The sequence below is a fragment of the Acanthisitta chloris genome, unplaced genomic scaffold (assembly GCF_000695815.1).
Source record: "Acanthisitta chloris isolate BGI_N310 unplaced genomic scaffold, ASM69581v1 scaffold4890, whole genome shotgun sequence".
Taxonomy (NCBI): domain Eukaryota; kingdom Metazoa; phylum Chordata; class Aves; order Passeriformes; family Acanthisittidae; genus Acanthisitta; species Acanthisitta chloris.
In genome coordinates this window covers 78,328-95,243 of record NW_008652079.1, presented here as the reverse complement: position 1 = coordinate 95,243, position 16,916 = coordinate 78,328, and the positions used below count along the sequence as shown (strand labels likewise).

Genomic DNA, 16,916 nt, shown 5'->3' with positions numbered 1-16,916 from the left:
ATTTAAATGCCTTAGTTCTTTGCTCTTTTACCGAATAACATTTCTCATTTGATGTTGAAGAATACTGACCTGTCTTCAGTGTTTCTTCAGAGGAGTAGAAAACCTTGCCTGCTGCTTAATTCCAAATGATTATCGGAGTAGTTTTAGTTTTTACTGATTTTTTTTTTTTTCAGTGCTTAAAGGCTTTTCATTACTTTAGGCTCAAATATATTTCAAAGTAGTAGTTGGCCTAAGTGATCTGGAAAGGTTACTCAAGGAACGTTAGGGGGAGGGAAAACATTTTTGTGTCAGTTTTGAGTTCTCAGGATTTTAGCTTTTACTTCTGATGACATCCAGAAGAATGTCCCAGAGAAAAGATCTCATGGCTTTTTAGCTTACTAAAGCTCGAGTCAGGTTATGGAAGGCATTATTTTTTTCAATACATCATTTTGAAAACCTAACTGTACCAGACATAGCAGAAGAAAGCCAGCATTTCTCAGATTTTGTTTTGGATTTTGTTAGGTGTTGTAAATATTTTTTAGAATAAATTGCACTTAAGCATTTATACTTTCTTTAAATGTGGTTTTGTTTTGGGTTTTTTTGCAATAGTATTTAAAACATTTATTAACACATTTTATTGTAAAACCTTTCCAATTTAGTCCTCAATTTTTACCATTCATATGCTGTTTTGAGATTGTCTTTTGTCTAGTAGTTGGAATTTATTGACTGGTACTTCTAGAGCTAGTGTTTTAAAATTGTTCCTGACATTTATGTATGACTTTGTTGCTTTCTTATCTGCCTACTCTTTTCTTGAAGATAAAACATGAAACTGTCAATGCTGGATGCTGGCATCATTGTAAAGAATGTGGTGTTTCTGTGGTCTTCTAAGCATTTAACTGAATTCCCTGGTGTTTGGTTGCATTTGGGAAATTGATCTTAGTGTTACAGCTGTTTGCAAGATATAGTAGAACCGGAGAACTTTTTCTTACTTTTGTTGAACAAACTAAATTCCCATTGATCTCAGTAACTTAAAGCAGGATGGTTTTGCCTCTTTCTCCGCCCATATTCTTCCTTTTGGATTTATTTTTGTTTATCAGTGATAACCAATGTAATCTTCCTAGTGGCCATATCCTCTCCCCGGTGACTAAAGCAGGGTTAATCCAACAATGCAATGAAAAGCTTGATGGGAATGGAAGGTTAATTGGGAATTTGTGTTTGTGTAAGTTCTGGTCCTGTCAGTTACTCTGGGGACTAGTTATGCATTGTAGACAGGTTATTTCACTTCTTGTCTACAAAATTGTATTTTCGCACCACAAACCCTGAAGCTCAGCTTTTCTGTAAATGAAGAAGTTGAGACCACTGACAGCATGATCATTAGAACATCCAGGTAACTTAAAAATGGGTACCTGAGTTTGAGGGGTATAAAATTTCACAGTGTAATTAGCAATCCCCTCTCCCCCATCTATTTTATGAAAAGAAACAACTGGAAAGGCAAAGATGAAAATTATTGCCTATATGTGTGGCCAAATGGTTTTCATGGATGCAACTCCAGTGTTAATGGAGCCTGTATAGCCTCTTGCCTCTCAGGAAAGAGGCTGAGATTCCTAAGTCACACTACATACAGACCAAAATCAGTTTTGAAGTGCCTCCATGCCATTACAGTCTAATTATTTTAGACTTTAGCCTGTTATCTTAGCCTTTGTTCTTGCTCAGAGGTACTGAACTTCGTCTTTCACTGAAAAGACCTACTTTTATTATAAGGTAGCTGTTAATTTACTCCTTTCTTCTCAAAGCTTACTGCTAACTGTAAAAAAGTAAAACATATTCTTAACTGTGTGACTAGCCAGATTTGTTGGCACTAAGCTAAAATTTAGTAGCTGAAGAGCATATAGTCAGATGCCAAGTAGTAAATTGTGTTGATTAGTGGTCAGACTCAGCATGGGACTATCCTTTAATCCTGGGCAGATGCTGAGCAGCCCACACTGAGCTTTAAGAGCCTTCATGTGTAGCAAGGCCAGGGGCAAGGCAGGCGTGTGTTTTCTTTCTAATAATAGTGGAAAGGATTATCTCATTCGTCTGTGAAGTGTATGATTTTTTTTTTTTTGTTTGGATGAAAGCTCTGTAAAATCCAGGAGCATTTTTCTTTGGAAAGTCTTCAATTGTCTTAATCTAGTTAGGCAATAGGGTAAAGGGAAAAACTGGCCTTTTACTGCAGAAAATATGTATAGAGTAATATACTCGTAAGCTGAAGCAGTTGACAGAAGTCTTCTGCTGAGATGATTCATGTTCTGCAGTTTTGTCTTCTAGTATGATGTTAGTAAGCTGTCCATCAAAGGCTGAGCTCTGGTGCTGGAACTCTTCTATAAACCTGATGTGAAAAATGATCTCAAAAAATGAACAGTTTAAAGTAAAAGAGAAACAAATACAAAAAAATGCAACATATAGCATCAAAGCTGGTGATTTTATATGGCAAGATCTAAAATACTGAGAGAGCAGTCCTAGCTGCCCATCCAGGCCTACTTCCAGTGTAAGTTTTTCTTCCTACTTGCCTTTTAACCTCACTTTGAAAGCGACTGTTTTCCAAAACTGTTTTCAGTTCAATCTTTTTCATTTTATTTACTCAGACTACCTGCTGTTTTTTACAGTGTCTGTGTTCCAAACTCATAGAGAAGATGTAGGAGGTATCTTCTTCCTGACAGTTTATCAGTAAATACAAAAATATTGATTACTTATAAAGGGGAGGAGAAGTGTAATACTTTGTAATATTTTTTCTGTACATCTGTCTAGCATTTCTTAATTACACATCTAGGAAATGTACCAATATACTCTTAAGCCATCTGGTTTTCCAGTGTCTTTACGAGTCATAGTTTCCTTTCTGCTTTTGAGTTCAGTTTCATGTTCTTACCAAAGCTGATAATAAATCAGATTTAGGATTACAGTTTGCAAACTTCAAGTTCTTATTTGGATAACTTGACAAATAAATTTTAAAACTCCTCCGTGTTGCTGATGCCGAAGATATTTTTAATAAGCATCTATTTTAGTATATATTTCTAAATATATGTTTTACTAAAAGTGTTGTGAGAAACTGCAAGATGCATTTGATTCATTCATGCTGTTTAAAATATAGAATCATCAGTCTTTGGGTCTGAATTTGTATGAGGATACTAAGAAATGAAAATCCTTAAATTTCAAATCTGTATTTTTACAGTACGCTAATCATAGGTATTTTTTAGAGGTATGTGTTGAAAAAAAAAATTAATCAAATATTAAATTCCAGCTTTCTTAATGAATGGCAATTATGTATATGGATATAGGGACAGCATCTTAATGCATCAACCCTAAAAGTATTGATGGATTTTGAAAATGAAAATTCTGGGGATTTAGACAAAATCAGTGACTGTCACTTGGTTACTGTATTGCCATCTTGTTTGCTACCCTGTTTGAACTCAATGACAGTAATTGTTCTGTCTTCCCTTTTGTAGACAAGTGGTACAAGACCTCCTGATTTTAGGTGGAAGTAGTGTAGGCTTTTTCCCCTCTTACTTTTACAAGATGTTTCCTCAGTATGGTTTTGTTTCAGTCTGTGGAAAACAAGCATTTCCTGTGATTGTTGTTTTCTCAACCACTATGCCATTATTAAAAAATAAGGAGTGCAACTTGTGAGAGTGTTTAAGAATTTTGTAATTATATTTAGAGTATGTAGGGTAGGAAAATTTTATTAGGCTATGAACCTGCAAATCACAGGTATTGTGAAATAGCTTTTTTTTTTGATCTGGTTTATAAAAAAGGGAGAAAATAGCTTGGGAAAGGAATGGAGGAGAAGCAGGAAAGGAAATAGATACTCACAGGAAGTTTCAACGAATAGACTTCTCTACTGTGAATCACACGGTAGCTTATTTCCTGGTAAAACACCCATTCTTTCAAACAACTCTGTTTAACATTTGATGACAAAAGTGGGATGATCACTGAAAGCGTGAAGGTAAATGCATTCTGTTGCTTCTTTTAGAATACTTTGTCCTGCTTAGAAAATAGTCTAAACAGACAGTTTTGTCTGTTCTTGATGCAAGAATAAAGGCTGAAGTGCATCATCTGTTAGGGAGGAGAAGGAGTTATGGTACAGCATGTGTATTGTGTAGCAGTGTCTATGTTAGGTGACTTAGTAATGGCTGAAGCATACTTTAGTCTGTGGGTAGTGAACAGAATCATTTATCTGCACAACTGTTAGTTCAGTTTTGGGGTTTTTTTTAATTTATTTGTCTTATAGACACTTTTGCTTCAAAATTCAGGATATAACCAGGCATTCTGCATGGCACAGACAGAAAAGATGTTTGATGTAAATGAGTGTTTTGTGAGGAAAAGACCAGCATTCTTCATTATCTAAGCTGTTATGTTGATTCTTTGTTAACTTCTGAATTAATGATAAATCACTCTCTTATAGGGATGGCAAATGGAACATTTTGCAATTTCGTGAAAGCAAAAAAAATTCTCTTAGTTTTATAGTTTTATAGCCTTTGCATTCATAATTGTGTATCTACTAAAAGTGGAAGGTAGCCTGGTATGAAGGAGAGAAAGAGACTATTGCTGTTGACTTAATTTCATAGCTCTCTGGTACATGAGTATTGTGGGTTTATCTGTCACTTTTAGTACTTTAAAATCCTTTCCTCTGAGGAATGTCAATCTACGTCTGTGTTGTAACTGAGTGAGTGATATTGTCAAATTTTTCTCCTTCAGTGTTGCCAAAATATTTTTGAATAGCGTTGATGAAAATGGAACACTAAACGTTATTCACTGTGCTATAAATTGGCAAGGCTCTGCTAAGCAGAGGATGTTTCAGTACGTAAAGCCTTAAGAATTCTTGGTTATTTTTGAAGCATTGTATGTAGAAATCATATGGCTAGATATATGTGTGCAGTATTTGTATAATTGTACATGTTTATAAATGGGTGTTAGCCTTATTTCTAAACAGGTTATTCTTGTTTGCTTTAGATAAACCCATATAGTAATATTACCCTTATGTATGATGATAATGAAATTATTTGGTTTTCATCTCCTAATGAGTCTAAAAGGATGTGAAATAAATCCTGTAGTTCTAGATGTATTCCTATTATTTATTTTTTGCTTTTGCTCTTCTCCAACAGGAAGGAACTGGAGACCTTCAAAGGTAATTTCTATTTTCATTTTCTACTTCAATATTTGCAAGAGCTAGAGTAATTCTTGTATTAAGTGAAAGTCATAAGGAACTGTTGCACTTCTGCATTTGACATTGTTAATTTTATGCCCACCCAGCAAGCAATTTTTCAGTTTTTGCAGCTGTTTTCTTTGGGGGAGTCATAAATGTAGATAAAACACAGATAGTTTGTTGTCTTAGCTAGGTTTTAGAGATTCTCTGTCTAATTCAAGCCTTCTTCAGTTTTGGAAGTTAAGGGCTTCATCTTCAACTAGTTGATGTCTTTTCTAGGATGAATGTATTTTTGACACATGTCACAGGCTGTTACTTGTTAGATTTTTGTCTGGCTGTTTCTAGAGAATTTTCACAGTATTGTCTTAGCAGACCAGTGTAATTTTTGTCACTCAACTTATTGGATATACATGATGATATATACAAATATTTGTCCAAAATATGATGTAGTGGCTGGAAACTCTGTCCTGTCTTACTGCTTTTTTTGTGGTACATAGATGGAACACATTACCATTTCATTATATCTTAAATTTAGGCTTATTCTACCTTCTGATGTTAATGTTTGAAAAACTTGAGTATTTCCATTGTCTTTTACTTTGGATAGGATGTGACTGTAGTTTTGTGACTAGTCTATATTAGGATGAAGTCAGGTACGTTGACTTATGTCAATTAGTTGCCTCTTGAAATTGAAAGAAGGGCTGGAAATTTCTATCAGCTGAATTCCTCTTTGCCTATTTGATTCATTACTATCTTTATGTGATACTAAAAAAGGAAAATTAGAAAGCTGCATTAACAGATAAATAACACAGGTTTTGTAAAATGTCACTGTATCTGTAGCTAACCTTAATAACCTTCTTGTTGATTGATTTGACAGCGTTCAACACAGATTAGCTCAATACAAAACCAAGGATCATGCCAAGCTCATTCTGTTCCAAGGCAAGGCAGCTGCTTTGTACTACCTGATGCTTGTGAGAATAGTGAATCCTGGTTTTCTATTTGTATTGATTAGGTGTTTTAAGTGAGTTTCTGGAAGCCAGAAGCATGGTTTCCAAAGTTATTTCTCTCTTGGCTTCTTGTTATTTTAATGAAGATTTTAACTTTATTTGGCAGTATTTTACAAAGCAAATTATTTTGATGGAAGAGGAAGGTGTTAGCTATGTGTTGACCTTGAAATACCAAATTAAGCAACTGGTTCTGTAATGGATACAAAGGCATACAGATTTCAAATACTAATTGCAAAAGACTTGTCCTGGTAGCCAAGAGAAGGCTAGAAAAGCACAGAGTGACATATCTTTAAAAATAGGTATTAAACATGTGTCACTCTAATTTCTGTGGGGTTTTGTACAATGAACTGATGGATAAGCTTGTACCTGACAGAAGAGAGAAGAGCAGTAGCTAAGAAAATTTCAAGAATGGTCTTGTCAAGCAAGTCTAGATTCTTTCTATAAGATGACAATAAGAAGGTTTAAAATAATAAATTCAGTGGTTTGACTTTGACAACAGCTTTCATTGTCTTGCCTGACATTTTTCCAGGAAATTGAGGTTAAACTACTAAAACCAGGTGCATAGTTGATTGGAAATATATGACTTGGAGAAAATATTTTTGGGTTTCTGGCTTACTAAATTCTTCCTTCTCAGATCTGATGCTACTTGAAATTTTAACTTGGATTAACTGGAATTGTGAAATAGAGGTGTTCATTAGATTGGCTTCAGTCTTCTTCTGGCCTTTTGGACCTTCCATCAATGTCTGAGAATCTAGCATATATTTAATCAGCTGATTGGAAATGAGGAGAGTATGAGATGACTGGTCATGAAGGATTCATGTTTACGTAGTGACAGATATTTTGGTTCTGTAACAGCTTTGCCCAGTCTAACTTGTGGCTCCTTCTTCTCTGCTCCAGAAACTACTTAGAGGGCTCACTAGATTTAGGCATAAAATGTTCCATCACTTGCTTTGCTTTAGTTTCGGTTGATGAAACACGCTGGTAGATGTCCGTAGAAATCCTGTCACAGAGAAGAAGGCAGCAGCAAGGACAGGCAGTGTGTCTAAGTTCACAATGTAACACAGTAATCTAAAAAGCAAGTACTTCTGGGGGTGCAATATCTGAGTATTGAGGAAGTATTAATGCCATTTTATAAAGCTTTTGTGATAAGAATTTATCTTGCTCATAACTCTGGGGTTTTTTTTTTGTATTCAGGAAAAGTTGTTTCCAACTGAAATATCTGAAGTAGTTGAGTAGATGAGTTTTTACATTTTAATATTGCAGGTATAAACCACACCCTCAACTAATTTATTTTTACATAGCTATCCGAATCGAAATGTCTTCATCAACATTCTGTTCAGAAAATACCCAGCACAGGGCCTAGGAAAGAAGAACTGTTTAAAATACCTTTATGTGCCCTTGCATCTTTCAATGCATGTGCACTTGAAAGTGCTGCACATTAAATTCTGTTTCACTGGAAAAAAAACCCCAGAAATGCCATGTTTTATAATAGTAACTTGTTATTTGTGAGCTTGAATACCATATGCTAAAAAGTAATGGTTTCCAGATTAAGGATGGTAAATGTCTTGCATAAAAATATATTTCATAAAGATACAAGTTCATTCTATCTGAATATGCAGAAATGTAAGTCCCCCAAAAGCATTCCTTAAATATGTGTACTAGAGGGGTTAAAAGAGGGTTGTATGCACTTTTTTCAGTGTCCCAATGTAACTCATTCACCAGTGCTGGGTTCTTACGTCTTGCTCAGGATAGAAAGTAAGTTTTACTGGAATGAAGAAACCTAGTGCTCTAGTCTGAGATTCAAACTAGCACAACACTGGAAACTTGAATTCAGTGATGTATCCCATCAATTCCATGATGAATACAATAAAAATGCTAATTCTATGTTGGCACTGACCATGAGAATCCAGGTCTGACTCACAAGGCAGGTGGTCAGCTTCACAGGCCTCTCGGATCTGTTTTAAAACTTGACTTCCCTGGTAGGTATAAGTAAAAACAGATCTAGATGCTCAGGTGTAGTCTGTACATTCATGAAGCCCTCAAATACCTGTAACATTATAAACATTTTAAGGGTCCTTGTATATACCTAGTGTTTCCTTACTTTAATATCAAAATAAAATCAACCTTCACATAACCAAGAAACAAAATTGTTTCTGGTTTCCTTTAGAACTTCCCACTGTGTACCCACAGGTACAAAGTGGTAACTCATTGACCTTTTAAGTGTATTCTTTGAGGATACCAGGTGCCATCAAGAAGGGGCTTTAGAAAAAATTTATATACTTGTTTGCAGTATTTAAAATTGTTGAGAACCCACTAGCACTCTTGCTTGTTGATGATACTGCCTTCAAGGAGCATGAAATTAAGGTATTATTAATTATTTTTATATTTGTCAGTGGAGATACTGTTCTAGAATTTGCTCCTGCCTCTTTCACATCAGTATTACAGATTGTACTCTTTCATTGTGAGAAGTAGATTTCACTTTTCTTCCTTTTGCTGTAAGACTTATTTTTACAGGGCTAGATACTCCCTTTTGTTCTTTGCTGTACCCACTGTGTACAGGGGCAGGACAAACCTCTCCAGTCCCTCTTCTTCCAACCCCAAGGGTTTTCTATTATAATCTATTTGCAACCAAGTATTACTTAATAATCTGAGATGCTGAGAAAGTGAAGTTTATAAGATTTCCTCTTCTTTATACTAAACATCTCCCTCTGAAGAAGGCAGGGAATGAGTTTGTGATGTCCTTGTTGATATTGCTACAGCACTGGCGTTTGTGAACCTGAAGTGCACTAGGACAGAAAGGTTGTCCAGTTTATTTTTTGGTTTTTTTAGTACTTTAGCTTTCGGAGGTCTTTGCTGTAAAATATGATGGATTTATGAATGGAAACATATGTCATATGGAGTAACCTGCAAGTTTCTTCCTAGTGTGCATCAATTTCAGTCTTCAGAGAACTGCTTGCAGGAGCTGGCTTATGCTCTGTGCTATCCTGTCTTAGCTGAGGCTGTTGTGGATCTTGGTAATTTCTTGCAATAGCAGAGTTTATTTTGCGTGATATTTGTTTAAGTGTGTATTTGATTTTAGTGTTTGATGGATTATATTCTTGCATGGTTTAGAAAGGGTGTGTCATTTTCTTTTTACAGCTGAGAAACTAGAAATTAGATAGTGAATAGGTGGTTATTTTCTCCTGATACTTGAAACCACCAGTGCATTTATGACTGCCCTGAGATTTGAAATCACTCCATCATCCTTCTAGGCACATGGTACCAGTTTTTAATTTCTTTTTTTTCTTTTTTGAGTTAACATTGCTTTTGTTCCAGTGCAGTCAGGATTGTTTAGTAAATATTTATAGGATTAGAAGATGAATGAGTGAAGCAGGTAGTGAGGCAGGTAATTCGCAGTGAGATAGACAATGGGCACAAAAATTAGGGTTATAAAAGTAATAGAATTGCACAATGGTAATAAAATAAACTGTTGAGTTTACTTCAGAAATAGAAGCTCTACTTTATCCAAATGGGACCTGTATACATGATAGATGCAAAAATTGCTTCTAAAAGTCCTTTTTTGTTGAAAAAAGAATTTAGGATGCAGTGTTTTGAGTTCATTTCTGGAAAGAAAACTAAAGCATTAGAGACCTTTTAGAAATCAGCAACCCAGCACTTTTGGACAATGAAAGGTGGCAGAAACTTTGTAAGGGCAAATATGCACATGGCTTTGGCTACTGAGTCATGCATATTTCTAAGCTTTAACAGGATTAGTTTCATTCAAGCTGAGGGAAAAGGGCCATATGACCATTTTCAGCACTTCTGTTTACAATATAACAAAATATGTTTTCAACCCTTTGAATCAGAGATGTCTCCCAAACAAGTCCTGATAAGTTTTAAGAGCTTTATCAAAATATGCTTTTTGAGAAGGTGGCCAATGAAGTGAAGAGGTGTCTTTTCTTGCTTTTCTCTTCAAGGTTAAGTCATTGGGTCACATTTGGTATGCAAATCTTTTGTCATCCCTGTTCATGCATCTAGGATGCTTCTATTGAAATTGCAGTTTTCTAGTCCTTTTATCAGGAGCTTAAATATGTTTATATCTAAACTTTAATTTCCTGTTTTTCACTGTTCCCTTTTCTAAGAGCACACAATATTTGGCGCAGCCTGTTGACTCCGTCTCTGTTCTTTTTTTCGGAATCTATTCGCTTTAACAAATAGTGTGTCAGATTGATTTCGTTTTTTACTTCTTCCAGACTGGGAATCCTCTTTATCATGCTGTGTTCTAGTGGCTGTCAAAAAAAAAAAAAATTCCTGCTCTTCATATTGTCTTCCAGATGCATGGGTAATGTGCAATGGAGATCTTGACAGTTCATGGTTGACAAAGCTCATATGTTCAATGATGTAGCTGTTCTCGAAGTTGAGCTGTAATTTTGAGCACATAATCCTGTATGTTTCTTTTGAGCCAAGAGTTAGATGACATTGTGGTAGAAAATCAAACCAGCCACATGGAGTTCGTTTACTTTAACATTTCCAAATATACTACCCCAGAGTCTGTAACCTTAGGAACATTCAAGAAGCTTTATTACTGTGAAGAATTTCTTGTGGGCAAGTTGTGTCTGTGACCAAGTTGTTTAGCAGTGAGAGTTCTAATTTAATTGTTGTATTTTGTGCTTTTGCATTTCAATGACTGATTTGAATAGGGGAAGGAGGGTGTCTTTGGTTGTTTGGGTACATCTTCCAAAATACACTGTGGGAGATAGGCAGTGTTTTTGCTATGAGTGTATCCTGGTAGTTCTAGAATATATTTAGGTGGCCATGGGCCAAAACTTCAATGTTTAAACCTTGTAGCATAGACAACTCTTATTTTGGCATACCAGAAAACAGTTGGGAAAACAAGTGCTTAATTCTATTGTAATAAAGCTTAAACAGAATTAAAATTTTAAGTTTATATTCAGATTTCAGGGAGTTTCCTCATTATTTTGCTGTGAGCTGAAAATATCCTGATAGATTTCTAGTTAGTAATGTGTTTTACCAGCTTCTTTCCCATCCAGGCTATGGGAGAAAAACATTGCAACTTTGGATGTTCTGTATCGTCTGTGGGAAGAGTTGACCGAGATTCCTATATATGATAACCATTCTCTTGAGAATGGAAGGATTTGAGACTTGGGCACTTGTAGTCAAGCTTCTAGTCTTGAGTGAAAGACAAATAAATTTAACTACTGAAATCTTCCACTGTAGTATAATAGGATGAGACAGATGGAGAAGAAATGTAAATTCTCATGTGTCCTTATAGCTACTTTGCTTTTCATTTTGCTATTTGTATTTTCAAGTTTGCAGACTCATACACATGTTTAACTTGGGACATGTTTTTAAAATCTCTAGGTCTGTATCTAGCTATTTGTAACTTCTATGCTCTTTTTTTTTGCTTTCTTTGAAATAAGTATGGGCTTCAAGTCAAGCCTTTTAAAAATAATTTATTGGGTTTTTAAATCTTCTTAAATATAGAAAATTAAGGAAGGTTCCCTCTTGACCTTTTACTGCTTTCAGTCCTTCCCAGTAAATAATTGAGTCTTTATACATCCACGCAGATGTTACCAGCACTGAGATGTAAAAGCTTTCAAATGTACATTTCTGCAGCCCACAGGTGAATGGTGCTGACTTGCACACATCTGATTATTTGGCTGAGTTATCTGTATTAATGACATACTTTCAGAACTTGTTCTATGTATGAACACATACCCAAGAACAGTACAAGTTTTCAGTTTTCTGTCTTGACAGAGACTGCGTAGGATAACTCAAAAAATGCAGTTGCTTACCTCTTGTTGTCCCCCTAAACATGATTTCTTTCTCAATTGACTGCACTATCGTATTGAGCACTAGGTGTGGTTGAAAATTTATTAGCTGCCTTTGACAAGACAATGGAACATTTGCTGAATTAAGTATTATGAGTGGGGACAAAATAAACTACAATGGATAGTATCTTGTGTATGTGTTTATTTTGCAGATGACTGCAACATAAATTTATCACCTAACAGGTTCATGTTCACAAACATCAAGTCTTCAGGACAGGCAATATTTTCTGTAGAATTTGAATTTACATTTCAATGGAAGAGGAAAAAAGGGGGGAGGGTTAGTGTTTTTAAACTGTAGAAACAAAATTATCTACAATTCTGTCTTCAATCACTACACCAGAAAACCATTTTCCATTATGCTTTGCCAAAGGAGGGATGCATTGTCAACTAACTTGATCATAGAATGGTTTGAGTTGGAAGCGGTGTTAAGAGTCATCTAGATCCAACCCTCCTGGCATGGCTGGGATGTCACTCACTAGACCAGGTTGCTCAGGGTCATCCAACCTAGCCTTGAGCACTTCCAGGGATGGGGCATCCTGAAGCTCTCTGGGCAACCTGTTCCAGTGCCTCACCACCCTCAAAGAATTTCTTCCTAACATCTAATCGAAGCCTATTGTCTTTCAGTGTAAATCCATTGTCCCTTGTCCTATCACTTATCTGCCCATAAAAAGTCCCTCTCTCTCCTTTTTATAAGCCCCCTTAAGGTACTGGCAGGTCACAATGAGGTCTCCCTGAAGCTTTTTCTTCTCCAGGCTGAATAATCCCAGCTCTTAATCCGATATGATGGGGAATTATTTTTGTTTTGCTCTTTTTTTATTAGTTTCTCAACTGGTGAGAGAAAAACCAGGTTTTTTTTGGTTATGGCAACACAGGCTTGTGTGGATCTTAGAGATAAAATGGCATCCATTTCTAAGGTGGTTATATATTGGAAACATGTCTGATTTTCAAAGATGTAAATAGGGAGTACAGTTTCTAAAGGAAGTGTAAAGCTTAGAAAAGGATGCTATAAAGATACCAGATCATTTATGGACAAACTAGATAATCAGATTTCCTTGGAACAGGTGTTGTGTGCCCTTGTAACTCAGCTTAGCAAAGATAGGTTTTGGTTTTGTCACTTCTACAAAAACCGCTTCTGGTTTAATGCTTTAAATGCCTTTTTTTTTCTTTCTGTTTGTTTGTTTGTTTGGGGTTTTTTGTTTGTTTGTGTATTTTGCCTATAATGGAACTTTATATGTTACAGATTTGGTAGTGCTGTTTGTAATCTCTTTGCTCAACTAGATTTCAGGATTTTGTGTGATGGCTATGACCTGAAAGTACTATTCAGACAATGAATTAATATAACCCATAGAATGCTAGTGTTACTGGTATTTCTGAAGACTTGTGTTTATCAGGTTTTTTAATGCTGAGTCTTGACTGGATGAGAGTGGAGAGCGGGAACACTTTTTTCTTTTTATTAAATTCTGCTTCACCTACACACATTTTTAGAGAATCTTGTGGGGGTTTTTCATGTGGCAGCCTTATGCTCTTGCATCTTGTCTTTGCTTTGCATTTGGAGGGAGCTGGTTTATCCTCCCAACTAATTTTAATACTGATGCATCTATGTAGGTTTCTCTTTTTCTCTTGAGTCCTACTCTTTTTGCATTCTAGTGTTGCACTAAGTCAAAAGCCTGTTCAGAGGTCAGACGTATCACAACAGATTTGGCATCACCGCAGCTTAAAATAAGATGCCTCATGGATGTGCAGGTACAGCTCCTGTTGGCTGTGGTGGATATTTGCCCTATGCTGGGGTCAGCCTTGCAGAATCCTGGTTTTGTAAGGAATAGGGGAGGCTGGGTAACAATAGAGATTTTCTCTGGCTATTGCCAGGGTGAATAGCAAACTGTGTAGATAATAGGAAACAATTTCATGGGAACATAAGTCCTGTCATATTCAGTTTATGCAGAGAAGAAAATATTTAAAGGTGTAATATTTTATATATCTCTAATGCTTAAATGACTTATGTGGAAAAAAAAGTGCCTGTTTTATCTGTAGCTGTAACTTAAATTCATCCCTTAATTACCCAAGTCCAGACTGAGGGCAGGATTATCTCGTGATTATTATTATTCTTTTAATCTTTCACATAGATATTTTTGATGTTATTTTCATCAGCTAAATAAAGCTGCATCTCATGGGCCCATACATTGTTGGCATTTTTACTTTTAATGATGACGACTGGAGAAATATTTGTTACATAATTGCCTCTTGTCTATACTGTGTATTTTGATAACTGTCACTGAGAAGCTTTTCCAAATGTGATCTTTTTAAGTAAAAGAAAGGAATTGCTATGGCTTCTGGCAGCACTGTGCACCCTCCTAAACTGGAGAGGCAATGTATGCCAGTGTTCCCAATTCTGAGCAGCGCATTACAGTTTTTGAAACATAAATACACTGTTGTGTAACTGCAGCATCACTATAACCAGTTTCCCAGTCGTATGCTGTTTCTGGATTTATTTTTTTTACAACTGCAGAACCATTTTTTTTAATTTTTGATGAAAATGTAGCCTGGATATATAATACAGAAAGTTCAGTTTTCAGTAGAGAATACTGCTCCTAATTTATTTAAAAATCACATCCAAGGCTTTTAATATTTTATGTGTGAAGTAAGAATAGTATGTAATCTGGTTTGTGGGGTATCTGAGCTAAGCCATGTTAAGGAAAAACACTTTGAGGGGAGAGCCTTGTGAACATTGCCTAATTAAAAAAAAATTATTCAGAACCCTTCTGTGCCTTTCCCCTTGCTCCTAAATCATTTTCAAACGCTTCCAGCTCTCTGCCAAATAAACACATGCTGTAACTGCATGTCATCAGATTATATCCCGCTGGGAAGATTTCTCTCTCTCCAGCACCCCTTGATTCAGCAGCATGTGGTACCTTCCCAAATACATGCATGCATTTCTGGTGTAGCCCAGCTGCTGGTAGCTTGTGCTCAGGTTCTGGAAAGGCTCTGAGTTGAAGTATCCATGTGTATGCATCTGCGTGCGAGTGACCCATCGAAAACTGGCAGTCGTGGTACTACTGCTTTGAAAAAGCAGCCTTCTAGGATCAGTCTTTGTTCTACATCAGTGAAGATGCACATCAGTGGAGCTGCTTGGTAACTGGAGCTTTCACTTGACCAGTGCTGGGTTTCTTTTTACTTGCTTATTTCTTATTGCCATGTCATCTCCGGGAGGCACTGAGAACACTCAGAAGAATTCATGTAGGTGGAACTTTATTAACGTCTTTATTGTTTCTCAGCTTAATTTGCCAAGCTACTGTAAAATGCAAAATGAAATTAAAGTTAGCTTGATTAATTTCTCTACTGAAAATTTCTTACCACCATTGCCTGATTTGTAAAGGGTATGCAGTAAATGAGAGGTTAATTATCAACTTGATTTAGCAAATTTGAAAGAAATAGTGACTTAATGTATGTTTCATCAGGGCTTTTGTTTATTGCTTTGCTTTTGTCTGTCGCTTGGTATTTTTGTCAAGGTAATATTAATTGAAATTAGTAAAAGAATATAAATACAGAGATACCTTGTCAGCTAAAATTCAAGCAGGCTTGTCTAAGGGTGGGGTGATACCAGAGGATGAGAGGAGACAGAATTATTATCTGAAGATAAAACCCAGAATAAAAAAATAGAGCAGTGAATATATTAGTGTAGGTGCAGTCATACTAATTCTGAGTTTTCCTTTAGATAAATAAAATAATAAGTACATGATAAAGGTATGTTTTTTAATGAAGCAGTTACTGCTACTTACATCAATATGAGCCCCATAGATCATATAAAACAATGTTGTTAATAATGCAATCAATAAGGATTTTATGCTGTTAATTTGTAACTAATGATGCTTAGAACTGTGCATTACTTGAAGAAGAAACCAAATGTGGATTTCTACTCCGATTCTTTTTATGTTCTTTTATGTAACCACTGGAAGAGGATTTTTTTGGTTACCATTGCAGTGGATTTTTTTCCAGTTGATGTCCGGTACCAAAAAATAAGAGTAAATTGAAGTATTTGTTGTTTTCATAACCTGTTGGAGCATGCCTTTATCAGGGTTTGACCTATGAGTTGTAATTCTGACCATTAAATTTGCTATTCATGTTAAGTAATAATGTGAAGTTGAATATTTTGTTTTAAACAATTCAGCTGATATGGGGCAACTCTTTACATTTCTGTTGGTTGGAAATACTTGGTTTGTAAAAATAGTTGTTTTCCATAAATCTAGTCAGATCAGGTGATTGTTTACTTAAGGATGGCAGTATTTACCCTCTGTTCAGCTAAATGTGGTGTGACCACTTTGCACTCAAAATTGTCAGTGTTGCAAGCCATATATATACTACTAGTATAATCCATGTTGTATGCTTAACTACTTTGTGCATATTGACAGAAGTTGTCCTTCTTTACTTGTTCCTGTCTCCTGAAATTGAAGTGAAAGTCTGGAGAATTGGGACTGCAGCTGTGAGCATTTCTTTTTTTTTTTCCTTATTTGCAATCATGTCTTGGGCAGTAGAATAGCTATTTTGTGTATGGGGTGAAATTATATAAGAGTCAGGATATGAAACTGGAGAACAGTTCTGAAATGTGAGCCTGAGCAATATTACTCCAACTACTGCTGGGAAGAGGTGTAGGAGTAAGTAGAAGCTTTAATATGAACATTAATATTGGAAAGGTTAACACCTCTGTGGTAATCAGGATTATTCTATTTTTGTAATCACATTTTCTTCTATAGCTTGGTGGCAGAGAAAAAGTAGTGCAAAACTTAGATTTTTTTAATAATCCTTTTGCTCACCACCTATGTAGGCTGAGGTCAATAACAAATTAAGAAATACTCCTATACCTACTCTAACAAGATCAGATGTGGTTTTGGGGTGCTGAAAGACCAAGTGCTATAGGCTCTTGCTGCC

At 35.8% G+C, this 16,916-nt stretch overlaps 1 protein-coding gene across 2 annotated transcripts in view; it reads left to right on the top strand.

Annotated features, from left to right (window-relative positions):
• Positions 1-16,916, top strand: part of DTNBP1 (dystrobrevin binding protein 1) — a 66,624-nt gene that overhangs the window by 21,519 nt on the left and 28,189 nt on the right. For both annotated transcript variants that reach the window (XM_009075706.1, XM_009075713.1), the window contains one exon: positions 5,118-5,140. In XM_009075706.1, coding sequence (XP_009073954.1) covers positions 5,118-5,140 — 23 coding nt within the window. The remainder of the gene's footprint in view (positions 1-5,117; positions 5,141-16,916) is intronic.